The sequence below is a fragment of the Mustela nivalis genome (assembly GCF_964662115.1).
Source record: "Mustela nivalis genome assembly, chromosome: 2".
Lineage (NCBI taxonomy): Eukaryota > Metazoa > Chordata > Mammalia > Carnivora > Mustelidae > Mustela > Mustela nivalis.
The window spans coordinates 78,443,386-78,456,954 of record NC_139021.1 but is presented as its reverse complement, the minus strand read 5'-3'; the positions used below and the strand labels follow the sequence as shown (position 1 = coordinate 78,456,954).

General features: G+C 36.0%; 1 protein-coding gene across 1 annotated transcript in view; it reads left to right on the top strand.

Annotated features, from left to right (window-relative positions):
• RAB2A (RAB2A, member RAS oncogene family) overlaps positions 1 to 13,569 on the top strand; it is a 90,116-nt gene that overhangs the window by 43,896 nt on the left and 32,651 nt on the right. The window contains exons 4-5 of the mRNA XM_082719377.1: positions 5,699 to 5,781; positions 6,188 to 6,280. Coding sequence (XP_082575503.1) covers positions 5,699 to 5,781; positions 6,188 to 6,280 — 176 coding nt within the window. The remainder of the gene's footprint in view (positions 1 to 5,698; positions 5,782 to 6,187; positions 6,281 to 13,569) is intronic.

Genomic DNA, 13,569 nt, shown 5'->3' with positions numbered 1-13,569 from the left:
GCTTGTAGGATCATTGGATTTGTTCAGGAGATAGCATTACTAAAGTACATAGTTCCAAAGGGAAGGTTGATACTGTAATGAAAATTATGTGAAATTAGAGGCACAAACCACTTCCTTGTAGTTTATTCTAGTGTATTCAGTCGTTCTTCTGTCCTTAAGGTATTTTCTTAAATAATCCCCTGCCCTCCAATTTTTTTTTTTTAAATTTCTTTTCAGCGTAACAGTATTCATTGTTTTTGCACCACACCCAGTGCTCCATGCAATACGTGCCCTCCATAATAACGACCACCTGGATCCCCCCCCGCCCTCCAATTTTTGAAACTTGAACGAGTCATTCATTTCCCAGTTGTTTAGTTTGTGGGTTAACTAGTCCTGCCTTTTTTTTTCCCCTTAGCTTATGGGTTGATTATTTGGTACTGTGGTGATCTTTCAGAAGAGATCTGTAGTAATTACTTATTTTGTACTTGTTTATGAAAGGGAAATAGAAACAAGCAAACAAAACCCTTGTTCATACTTCCTCTGTAGAGGCAGAGGAACAGCTTCTCTGTATCTAAATGAGAGAGACTGGTACCTTTGAAGACATCATGACCCCCAAAAAAGAATTCTGGGGCTTCCACATGAAGGGTGCTAGGAACACAATAGCCTCTTTCAGATGAAAGAATGGAAAAGGAAAGAATGTTCAAGCAACTCTGTTAACTTACTACTTTTGACAGTTGCTTCTTTAGTCTCGCCTTAGAGGTTTGCCTCTTCTGGTCGTTGGTTTTCTTCTTATTTTCACCTAACTTCTAAAAGTCTTTAATAGATGTTATCACACACATAAAGGTTCATTCCACACTTAGTTTTATATTCGAATGGAACATTGTTTCCTGTATCATCAAATGTCTATACTTTTGGATAGGAAACTACATTTTTAGTAGCACGGATCATGTCTGTTCCTGGCCCAGGACATTTACAAAACCATCCTAGTATCCTTTAGGCAAAAATTTGCCAAATATTAGTATTTGTTTTATCAGCCTTAAATGATTTTTCCCCCATTGACTAAATCCAGTATCTTAGGATATTTGTCATCCTTTGCATATCCACTTCTGTTCACAAAAAATAAAAATAAGGAATTTTCCTTGCGAAATTTCCATATCCTCCATTCAACATCTTTGCTTTGAAAATAGTTGCCAGAGATCTCCCTTAGAGGCTTTGTTGCAAGCAGAGGTAACTGTATCCTTTGGCTCTCTGTAACTTTCTTTTGTCAGAAGTCAGATGAGTGATATTCTTAGTCTCTATGTGAGTCAAAGAAGAAAACCAGTTGCACCCAGTTCTTACTCCTTGGCTAATGGAAGGAGGGTGTAAAAAGTCCATTCTCACTCTTAGACTCTTAGACTCTCATCCAGCCTTTACCCACCAGTTTTTCTTACTCCTCTTACTCCTTACTCCTCTTACTTCTTACTCCTCTTTTTGTTTTGTTTGTTTGTTTTTGTCAAATTTTCAGTTACCTTCCCAGTATATCCAAATAAATTTTACTCTCTCCCCCTATATATTTATACTATGAATGTTCTACGTCCCATGTTTCTGCCCAACTTCCCTCAGAACATTTTAGATTTACCAGTATTTTCCCTCTCAAATATGACATTGGAACTGCATTAAAAAAAAAAAAACCACTCATGTGCTTCCTACATGCTCAAAGTACCTTTTCAGCCAATCACAGGCATTTTTTTTGGCCCTTTATAAAATGTGTCCATTTATACCCAACTTCTTACCCCAAAGAATGGGTGTTTTTATGTCAGTGGGGTGGTAAGGATGGATGACCAGAATTCAGTGGGACCAGGGAAAGGGACTAGAACCAACACCAGGCCACAGTTCTACCTCTTCCACTCCTCTCCGCCCCCATCCCCACAAGCCAAGGAGTAGAGAAGCTTTGTCTTCTGTGGCAGCTGTTCGTCATCCCTCTCTTAAACAACTACAGGGACAGGAATCTCTCAAACATTCCATTCTACGCTATTATTTACTTCCCACCTGTGTATAAGATGGGAAGTAAATATAAGCCATTTCTTACATGGCTTAAAAGAATCTGAAATCCTCTTTTTCATGGTAAATATGCTTAGTTTTTTAAAAAAAATTTACATCTTTGTTCTTTCTAGATATTTACAATCCTGTTTCTCTTCACAGAAGGATCTACTTTTGTTCCTTTGGAGACTCCCTTAGAAAGCCTAGACTTAAGTAGTTCAGGTTGACTTTTTCTCTGTGCTTGCTGTGGTGGACACAGGCTAAAAATCAATCTGATTTTTACTAATGTTCTTGTCCTCCAAACCAAAATCTTGTTCATATGTGTAGATTTCAGTATCTTTTTTCTGAATCTTTATATTGTGAGGGCCAGGAAGAACAGTCATGGGGATTTTTTTTTTTAAGTTGAATCTTGAGTAAAGTACCTGAGATTTCATCCTTGGGCACTGGACAACTTATTTGGCTACGTAGAAATCCTTTTCTCCTTTTGGTTCTTGGCTGGGTTCTTTATAGCTGGAATTGTTAGATAAATCATTAGCAGTGAAAGTAGAGGTATTACCATAATACTGATTCTCACAGATCTTAATTTTCTAACTTTATTGGCCCTTTGGGATCAGTCATGATAACATAATGTGAGTACCTACTGTGTATACTTCAGTGGCTATTTAACAGTTTGAGTATAGTTAAAGAAGCCATAGTTCAAAACTGAACTGGGCACGATTTGTTTCCAGACTATCAATACCATTAACAGAGAGACTAGGCCAATGTGTGGGGTATCTTTCTTACCAGGCAGGTCTCAAGAATTCAAAACTATTCTGAATATTGATCTTTGCTTATTACAAAGTAATCATAGATTTTAGGATGTATGGTTATGTTCATAGACCTCACTTGGAATGTTTGGATTTTTTTTAGCTTGAGTTTTTAATTTGTAACGGTAGGCAAAAGCAGATTGAATGGATTCAGTATAAAGTGATCCATTATAGACAGCATTTCCATATTATAACATGTTCCTGGTAAAACAATACAAGAGGAATGAGAGTGGTGTGTAGGCATATGCTATTTTCCTTTTAAAAAATCTGTTCTCCCGGGATGCCTGGGTAGCTCAGTCGGTTAAGCATCTGCCTTCAGCTCAGGTCATGATTCCAGGGTCCTGGAATTGAGTCCCGCATCTGTCTCCTTGCTCAGCAGAGAGCCCACTTCTCCCTCTGTTTGCTGCTCCCCCTGCTTGTGCTCACTCGTTAATAATGTCTCTCTCTGACAAATAAAATATTAAAATTAATTAATTAATAATAGACTGTTTTTCACTGTTTTTTTATCTGAGCTATAAAAACTATAGTTTTAACTCTTATAGTGGTCTTTTTCTGCACAGTATTCATTTTAACTCCTCCCATAGAATGCCCCTGCAAGATTGTTTTAAAGGACTTTTGCCTTTTCTCAATATTTAGAGCAATAAACCTGATTACAAACTAAAGAAAAAATTACCTTTTTTGTATTATTACCCAGACTCCTTCATTGGTGTATATATAATTCACAGTGAAATAAATCTCTTAAAAATGTAGTCCTACTTTGGGGGCGTGGGTGTGCTGTGAAGTATGTAAACCTGGCGATTCACAGGCCTGTACCCCTGGGGCTAAAAATACCTTATATGTTTATTAAAAAAATTAAAAAATTTTTAAAAATGTATTCCTAAGTTTTCATGTGCTAAGCAGTTGAAAAATAAATTCTCATAATGCATAATGCTTATGTTTTGAACTTGGATTTATTCAAAAACTTTTTTGGAAAGCTACATCTCAGTAATTTATGGTAAAATAATTTTAGTGAAATTTCATGCTTCTAACTAGTATCATCTAATGTTTTAACCTCACACTATGAAATGAGTTGGTTATTTGTATAGTTCTTTTATGTGATGGCTTTCTCAGTAATTTAGTTTAGCATTAGGCACTATTTGAAGTGGCAGAATTATTTGCAGGGTACCAAAAGAGGGCCTAATCTTTAGTTTCCACATAAGAAAAGTTATTTTTACTGACTCTTAGCATGTTAGGATTTACTGATATCCACTTATTTAGGTGGGATGGAGTAATGACCCATTTTGTGCGCTTGATTAGGACATTAGGATTCATTCTTTCATTGGAAAGGCTTTCTCTGCATGCCTGCTGTGTGCCAGGCCCAGTGCTAGGTGCTGGGGATGGGGGATATGGGAGGGAGGGAGTATATTGTGAGGGCCAGGAAGAACAAGAAGTTAATGTGGAGTGTTAGAAGAAGGTGGAACTTGAGTTATCTTTGTGAATTCTGAGGGTTGGAAGGGCTTAGTAGTTAACTGAAAGGTCAAAGCTCAGCATAAAAACATGAATATTTTCCAGGTTAGTAGATTTTGAATGCAAAAATTGTGAAAACTGGCTTTGTGTTTATTTAATTTACATACTTTTTTTTAAATTTTATTTATTGGGGTGCCCCCGTGGCTCAGTTGTTAAGCATCTGCCTTCAGCTCAGGTTGTGATCCCAGAGACCTGGGATCGAGTCCCACATCGGGCTCTCTGCTCAGTGGGAATCCTCCCTCTTCCACTCCCTCTGCTTGTATTCCCTCTCTCACTGTCTCCCTCTCTGTCAAATAAATAAAATCTTTAAAAGAAAAAAAAAGATTTTATTTATCTGAGAGAGTAAGAGAAAAAGAGAGAAGGAGTAGGGGGAGGGGCAGAAGCAGGACCCCTCCCCCCCACTGAACAGGGAACCCCATGTGGGACTCGATCCCATGACCCTGAGATCATGACCTGAGCCGAAGGCAGATGCTTAGCCTGCTGAGCCACCCAGATGCCCCCCCCCATACTTATTTTTTCTCAAAAGTAAAAAAGTGAGTAAAAATGCAGAAATGTTTTTGGTAAGAACCGTCTCAATTTTAAACTCAGAGGCAATATGTATATCCTTCACCAGCCTTCTTAAAAAACAGAACATTAGTGCCACTAGTAAAAGAAAGAAATTAACTAATTTTGCATAATCTCTGAAGTCTGTTTTCACAAGTGGATATAAAGATGATTTCTACATCCTGTTGCTGTTTGACCAGCATTATATATCACATACAGAGGAAGTTGATTAAGTGTGCAGAAAAAATTATATAAATTAAATTCAGAGCCATTTTCTGTTTTTCATAATAAAATGATTGCTCAAAGAATTCCATCTGATGACTGTTGAAAGCTCACTGCAGTTTATGATATAACTGATAAAATCTGCATCCTTGGCCTTCCAACAACCTTTACACCAGCAGATGGTGGGCGTAAAGATGTCATTCATCATTTATTTACAATGGACTTTATTTATTCTAGTGTCAACAGCTGCCCCAGGGAGTGGGTTATTGAATTCAAATGTGAGGCTCTGGGTTATTTGCTTCCTTTCAAATTTGTCTTCAGAGCTTAGTTGCTAGGAGTCCATTCTGTGTTCTAATAATGATTCATGTATTGTGAAGCCATTCAGTAAATTGGGTTGTCAGGGATTGCCAAAAAAGGTTTAGAGGTCTTGTTGTTTGGGGGGGGGGGGCTCATGTGTGTCTGGTTGACTTTGAGCAATAGTGGTATTTTGTGACTTTTTCCTGAGAAGTTAACTTTTCTTTTACACGCTTATTCCCTACCTGCCCATATTCTGTATATGAATAAAAAGAAAATATAGATGACAGTTTATTAAAGAAAGCTCCCAACCTTTTCTTTCCTGACAGGCGGGGCAAGAATCCTTTCGTTCCATCACAAGGTCATACTACAGAGGTGCTGCAGGGGCTTTGCTAGTGTACGATATTACAAGGTGAGAACTTGGAAATGTATCTGTTCATTTGGTCAGTGCAGAGACTTTCTCTAAATAAACATGATTGCCAGTTATAAAAGTATGGTTTTGCCTTTATTCCCTGGCTGTTTGACTTTAAAACTTGTGTCTTTAATTAAATTTAAATTTACTACAGAGATCTACAATGAAATTATTTTCTTATATAAATAAGCACCCCCAAGTTCATCAATTTGATAATATAGTTTATACATTGGAATTTTCCAAAGTGAAGTTACATTTAATTTCCAGATATTGTACTTGAGATCTGTTTCTCATTACATAAGTGGATATGGCTAAAAATAGTTACCTTATGGAATGTATACAGTTCATTGTACAGTACTAGGGGAAACACTTTGAAAATAGTAATCAAATTTTCTTCTATATTTAGGAGAGATACATTCAACCACTTGACAACCTGGTTAGAGGATGCCCGCCAGCATTCCAATTCCAACATGGTCATTATGCTTATTGGAAATAAAAGGTAAAAAGACTAATTTAAATCTTTTTTGCATTAATCATGAAAACTATGGATAGCTGTTTATGCAATAATTGATTTTCCTACATATTTGTCCAAATGTACATTATTGGTTTCTTAAATTATAAAATTTTGAAAATCCCAGGATGTTTCTTTTGGTTTTTAAAATATAGTTAATAAGCTTTAGCATTGGAAATCATTATCGTCATCATCATCATTATTATTAAAAGAAATAGTTTGTGTTGGAAGGTAAACGTGAAAGAATAATTTGAAGGAAGTTTATCTAGTAGTTGAAAGAAAACCCACTGATGTATTTGGGGGATGAGTCACTGTTAAATATTATCCAAATTATTTTAAATACTTCACAGTAGAAATAGGTGTGCAGAACTCAAAGGAATATTTTTTCTCTTTTATGACTTAATGTGCATTACGAATTTGTGCAATACATCTCTTGGGTTTATTTACACTTAAAGTTCTGAAACACTTTTAATATTGTTCAGTAGATACCATATTAGTACTTTTAAGCTTATTTCTAAGCTTTTGTATTAGTGTCATCCTAATTTTTTTTTTTTAATCTTATTTCATTTTGTAACTCTAGGGAGCATTATTTGCAATGAATGCCCTTGTACTCTACATTTAAAATAATAGTACATGAGAAAACAGTTTTTTGGACATAGTTTCTCTAAAGTTTGAAGTAAGAAAGTTTTCACAATTTTGTTTGAAAATTACAGTGGCAACAAATAAAATGTTCATACTTTCAAATGTTCATACTTACATCTTACCAGTGTCGTCTTTTTGTCTGAAAGATGGTGAGTAGGTTCTTGCTAATGACTTAAAATTGGTTGTTGCCCATGAGAAACTTCTAATCCCTGTATGAAAAAGAAAAACATAGTATTTACAAAGGTGTTTTCTACTACAGAATGAAGTGATAATTACATGATGTGATAGAGGTCCTAGCCAAGGCCTGTGGTTGTAGTCATATTGTGTTATATAAATGTTTCAAATCAACCCATTGTACACCTTAAACTTAAGTGTTATGTGTCAGTTATATCGCAATAAAAAATAATCCCTTGGGCACTGGGTGGTTCGTTTGTTTAAGCTTCTACCTTCGGTTCAGATCATGATCCCAGGGTCCTAGGATCGAGTGCTGCATTGGGTTCCCTGCTCGGTGGAGAACCCACTTCTCCGTCCCCTTCCCCTCCTCCCCCTAGCTCATGGTCGCTCACTTGCTCTCGCTCTCTCTCCCCCTCAAATAAATAAATAAAATATTTAAAAAAAAAATAATTCCTCAATAATTTTTAAGGAAGTATTTTTTTCACAGCTAGTTTATCCCCCAACTCTAAGCTGTAGTTACTTACCATGGTCTTCCTAAACTTCCTATGTGAGATGACAACTTTCTTAACTGTAGAGTCCTTTAGTGAAAAAAAAAAAAAAACAAAACCCTAAATAAATGGAGGGATATACTATATCACTGATTGGAAAACTAAGTATTTTTAAGATGGCAGGTCTTCCCAAATTGACCTAAAGATTCATTGTGACCCCAGTCAAAATTCTTTAGGCTTATTTCAAGATTTATTATAAGGTTTATCAGTTTTGTCTGGTTTTGGCATAGATAGATGTAAATCAGTGGAACAGAGCAAGATGCCCAGAAGAATATTCATACACACATACACACGTCAAGTTAATTTTTTGACAAAGGTGCCAAGGCAGTTCAGTTGGGAAAGGATAATATTTCTTCAAATGGTGCTAGAACAGTTGAGTAGCCATGTATCCAAAAATGAATCTTGACCCTTACCTCACACCATATACAAAAGTTAACTTGAAGTGGATCATAGACCTAAATGTAAGAGATAAAAATGTTTAAAAATTCTAGAAGAAAACAATTTTAGTGACTGTGGTTTTGTCAAACATTTTTTCTTTTTTTCTTTCCTTTCAGATTTTATTTAAATTCAAGTTAGTTAACGTACAGTGTAGAATTAGTTACAGTGGTAGAATTTAGTGATTCATCTCTTGCATATAACGTGCAGTGCTCATTACAGGTGTTCTTAATGCCCATCACCCAGTTACCCCATCCCCCTACCCACCTCCTGTCCCAGCTCCCTCAGTTCCTTATATTTAAGAGTCCCTTCTGGCTTGCCTCCCTCCCTGTTTTTATCTTAACTTTATTTTTTCTTTCCTTCCTGTATGTTCATCTGTTTCGTTTTCTTAAATTCCACATGAGTGAAATCAAATGGTATTTGTCTTTGACTTATTTCACTTAGCATAATGCTCTAATTCCATCCATGTTGTTGCAAATGGCAAGATTTCATTCTTTTTGATGGCTGAGAAATATTTTAATATATATTTTTATATATTTATAGAATTTTTGTAATTTTTATTTTTCTATGATTTATATAGTTTTGTATTATAAAATTATAATATATAATTATATATATATATATATATATATATATATATATATATATTCTTTATCCATTCATCCATCTATGGACGTCTGGTCTCTTTCCATATTTTGGCTTATTGTGGACCTTGCTGCTATAAACATTTGAGTGCATGTGCCCCTTTGAATCACTGTTTGTATCCTTTGGATAAATATCTAGTAGTATAATTGCTGGATAATAGGGTAGTTCTGTTTTTAACTTTTTGAGGAACCTCCATACTGTTTTCCAGAGTGACTGCATCACTTTGCATTCCCACTAACATTGTGAGAGGGTTCCTCCTTCTCTGCATCCTCGCCAACGTCCATTATTTCCTGAGTTGTTAATTTTAGCCATTCTGACCAGTGTGAGGTAGTATTTCACTGTGGGGTTTTGTTTTTCTTTTTTTTTTTTTTAGATTCTTTTTATTTATTTGAGATAGAGAGGACACGGGAAAGGGCAGAGGGAGAGGGAGAAGCAGACCGCCTGCTGAGTAGGGAGCCGGACTCTGGGCTTGATCCTAGGACCCTGAGACCATGACCTGAGCCAAAGACAGACAATTAACTGACTGAGCCACCTAGGCACCCCCTCATTGTGGTTTTAATTTGTATTTCCCTGATGATGAGTGATGTTGAGCATTATTTCATGTCTGTTAGCCATTTTTGTATGTCTTCCTTTCAGAATGTCTGTTCATGTCTTTCCCCATTTTGTAACTGGATTATGTATTTTCTGAGTATTAAGTGGTTAATTTCTTCATAGATTGTAGATACTAGCCCTTTATCTGATACATTACAAATATCTCCTTTCATTCCATTGGTCGCCTTTTAGTTTTGTTGATTTGTCAAACATTTTTTAAATGGGACAGAAAAAAGGCATAAAAGGGATAAAACCAACTATATATTTGACTCTTGAACAACACACAGTCCAAAATTTGCATTTGATTACCAAAAACTTAACTGCTAATAGGCTACTGTTGACTAGAAGCCTTACTGAGAGCAAATAGTTGATTAACACATATTTTGTATTTATATGTCTTATATATTGTACTCTTACCATAAAGTAAGCTAGGGAAAAGAAAATGTTATTCAGAACATCATAAGGGAGAAAAATACATTTGCAGTACCATACAGTAATGGGGGCAAAGCAAAGTGAGAGAGTGAGTCTCAAGCAGGCTCCACACCCAGTATGGAACCTTATGCAGGGCTCAGTCTCATGACTTGAGCCAAAATCAAAGAGTCAGACACTTAACCAACTGGCCATAAAGGCACTCCCCTTTACAATACTGTATTTATTGAAAAAAATTCACATGTAAATGGACCCTTGCAGTTAAAATCTATGTTGTTTAAGGTTCAAATTCAACCAAATTAAAAACTTTTGCTTTAAAAAAAAAAAAAGTTTCAAAAATGAAAGGGAAGCTACAGACTAGGAGAAAATATTACAACATAAAACCTATATCCAACAAAATGTTTGTTTCTAGAAATATATGAAGAATTGTTACAATTCATTAATAAAAAGATAACCCAGTTTTTTTTTAATGTGCAAAAGAATAAGTGTGCAGCACTTTACTAAAGAAGATATGTATTGTTGGCAAGTAAACACATAAAAAATACTTAACACCACTAATCATGAAGGAAATGCAGATTAAAACCTCAATGATGGGGCTTCTGGGTGGCTCATTTGGTTACACATCTGCCTTTGCCTCAGGTCATGATCCTGGAGTCCCTGGATGGAGCACCTCATCCCTCATCGGTCTCCCTGCTCAGCAGGGTGTCTGCTTCTCCTTCTCCTGCCTGTCCCCCACTCATGTTCTCTCTCTCTCTCCCCCAAATAAATAAAAATCTTAAAAAAAAAATAAAATCCCTATGATGTACATACAATTATGTACTCCTTAAAATAGCTAAAATTAAAAAGATTAACATACTGAGTGTTGGCAAGGATGTAGAACTGAAATCCTTATACTGCTTTTGGGAGTGTAAAATGATAACAACCAGACTGCAAGATGTAAACATACATCTAACATACTGCCTGCACATTCCATTCCTAGATATTTATCCATAGGGCCACACAAAGAATTATACACACACACACTACCAGCTTTATTTGTAATAGCCCCAAAGTGGGAAACAACCCATATTACAAATAATAAGCGAAAGGGTAAGTTGTGATGTAGTTATGCAGTGGAATACCACTCAGCAATAAAGAATGAGCTATTGGTATGTGCAACAAAGTAGATGAATCTCAAAATAATTATGCAGAGTGCAAAAACCCAGACAAAAATGAAGACATAACATGTGATTCCATTTATATAAAATCCTGGAAAATTCAAAAAGCAGATCGTTAGTTGCCTGGGGTAAAGTAGGAGGAAAGGATGGATTATAGTGTGGGGTGTGAGGAAACCTATGGGTGGTGAATGGCTTCATAGATAAACATGTCAAACTCATCATTTTATATTAAATGTGCAGTTTCTTTTATGTCAATTATACTACAGTAAAGCTGGAAAAATAGTAAGATAGCAAATAGCATTTTACTGTATAGATTTAATTTTAGAAAGTTATTTTAATAGAAATCAAGGTTTGCTGTTTAAGAGAAGATATTTACTTACATGATATTTCAATTAGAAAAGGCCAATTATTGATTACTTCTTTGTAACTGGAAATATCTTTCATCTTGGCCTTTGCTCAAGGCTTTTCATGGTTATTCTTTCCTCATTTAAATTATTTCAACCTTTCAAGATTAAAGCTATTGTAGGGAAACTTTAGTCTTTGTGATATAGAAGCATTCATACACACAATGGAATACTATGCAGCCATCAAAAGAAATGAAATCTTGCCATTTGTGATGACATGGAAGGAACTAGAGGGTATCATGCTTAGCGAAATAAGTCAATCGGAGAAAGACAACTATCATATGATCTTCCTGATATGAGGAAGTTGAGATGCAACATGGGGGGTTAAAGGAGTAGGAGAAGAATAAATGAAACAAGATGGGATTGGGAGGGAGACAAACCATAAGTGGCTCTTAATCTCACAAAACAAACAGGGTTGCTTGGGAGGGTTAGGGGGGGGTGTTGTGGACATTGGGGAGGGTATGTGCTATGGTGAGTGCTGTGAAGTGTGTAAACCTGGCAATTCACAGACCTGTACCCCTGGGGATAAAAATACATTATATGTTTATAAAAAATTAAAAAAAAAAAAGAAGCATTCATACTACCATTCAGTAGTGATGTGTGAAATAATAAGAGGAGAATATTTGGAGAATAAAGAGAATTTTCATACTTTTAATTTTACTAGTGTTTTCTTTGGGTCTCAGACATGGTAGATGGCAACTTACTGATGGTTTAAAATTTTGTTCCTGCCCATGAGGAACTTATAGTCTAAATGTAAAAGGAAAAATCACATTATATACAAGAGGTGTTTCTAATGATTGTAGGTTGGTGGCCCTTATAATTAAGAGTATAATAGCTATGGAAAGACATTTTAAAGGAAAACTAGGAGACGGGAACAAAGAACGTATGACATACAGAGAGTGAATGGGAATGAACAGAGATAAATGAGGTGATTATTATTAGATGAGGTGAATTGGGGTAGACATGGAAACGGGGAATAGGCGATTTTTGAATTAGATGCATTAAGCAGTAGGGAGCCAGTGAAGGGATTTGAGAAGGGCAGTGACCTAGTCAGAGTGACAGATGACACAGATTTTTCTTAACTATGGCATTTTAAATTGCTTATACAAGAAATAGGAAGCAGGGTCCACAAAGATGAAAAATTCTTAATAGTCAAGGGTTATACTGCAAACCCTCAACAAAAAGGGTGTGAATTAAGAGAATGATTTAGGAAAGAAGAGTAATTAACGAAAACAGTTTAAATGTTTTATGATGTTTATGCCTGGAAGACTGAGGAAACAACCAAAGTAAGGAAGGGTGTGATGAAAAAAAGATCATGCATCCTAAATTGGCATTTTTTTTTTTTTGAACAGTCCCTCAAAAGTACATGTCTTTAACCCTCTTTGCTAAGATAACATTTGCAAATGCAAATGTAATCAGAGATAATGGTGTGGAAAACAGAGTAATTTTATCCCCAAATAAGGTATTGTTTAAATAAGATCTAGCATATGCTTAAAATAGGATAAAGGGTACTTAAGGGAAGAGGTTTTTCTTGAATATTTTGCGCAATTGAAAGCTAATTTTCCCTTAAGAATGACTGTCAGATAAGGGGGATGAATTCCAGGAGCTTGTTACCACATCACTGTTGCTAGGGTCCCCCCCCCCTCCATTTTTTTATTCCTACTAGAATATAAGCTCCTTGCGGCCTGTGGGGGTTTGGGATTTTTGTCTATTTTGCGAGTAGTCTGTCCCCAGATGTAGGAAAGGGCTTGGCACCTAGGAGGCCCTCGGATTATAGTTGGGTATATTACCCTGCCTGTGCTATAATATTTGTAAACTTAGTTTGCCCTCCTTTTTGTTCTCATCTTAAACCACTAATATTTCATAGCATGGACATCTAAACAGCATGTCACATTCTTGTGGTTCCCTTTGTAATATTTTATATCAAACTTTCTAACGTTTCACATTTTTAGGAGTGTTTTTTGAGCACTTGCACTAAATGCTTAGATGGCTTTTTATGAATTGCAAATTATTTTTAAAATGTAACAACTGAAAGTTACAAAATCACTCAGAAGTTTCAATTACTTAAACAATGGTTACTGAGGGGTGCCTGGGTGGCTCAGTGGGTTAAAGCCCCTGCCTTTGGCTCAGGTCATGATCCCAGGGTCCTAGGATCAATCCCTGCATAGCATCAGGCTCTGCTCAATAGGAAGCCTGCTTCCCTTTCTCTCTCTTTGCTTGCCTCTCTGCCTACTTGTGATCTCTGTCAAATA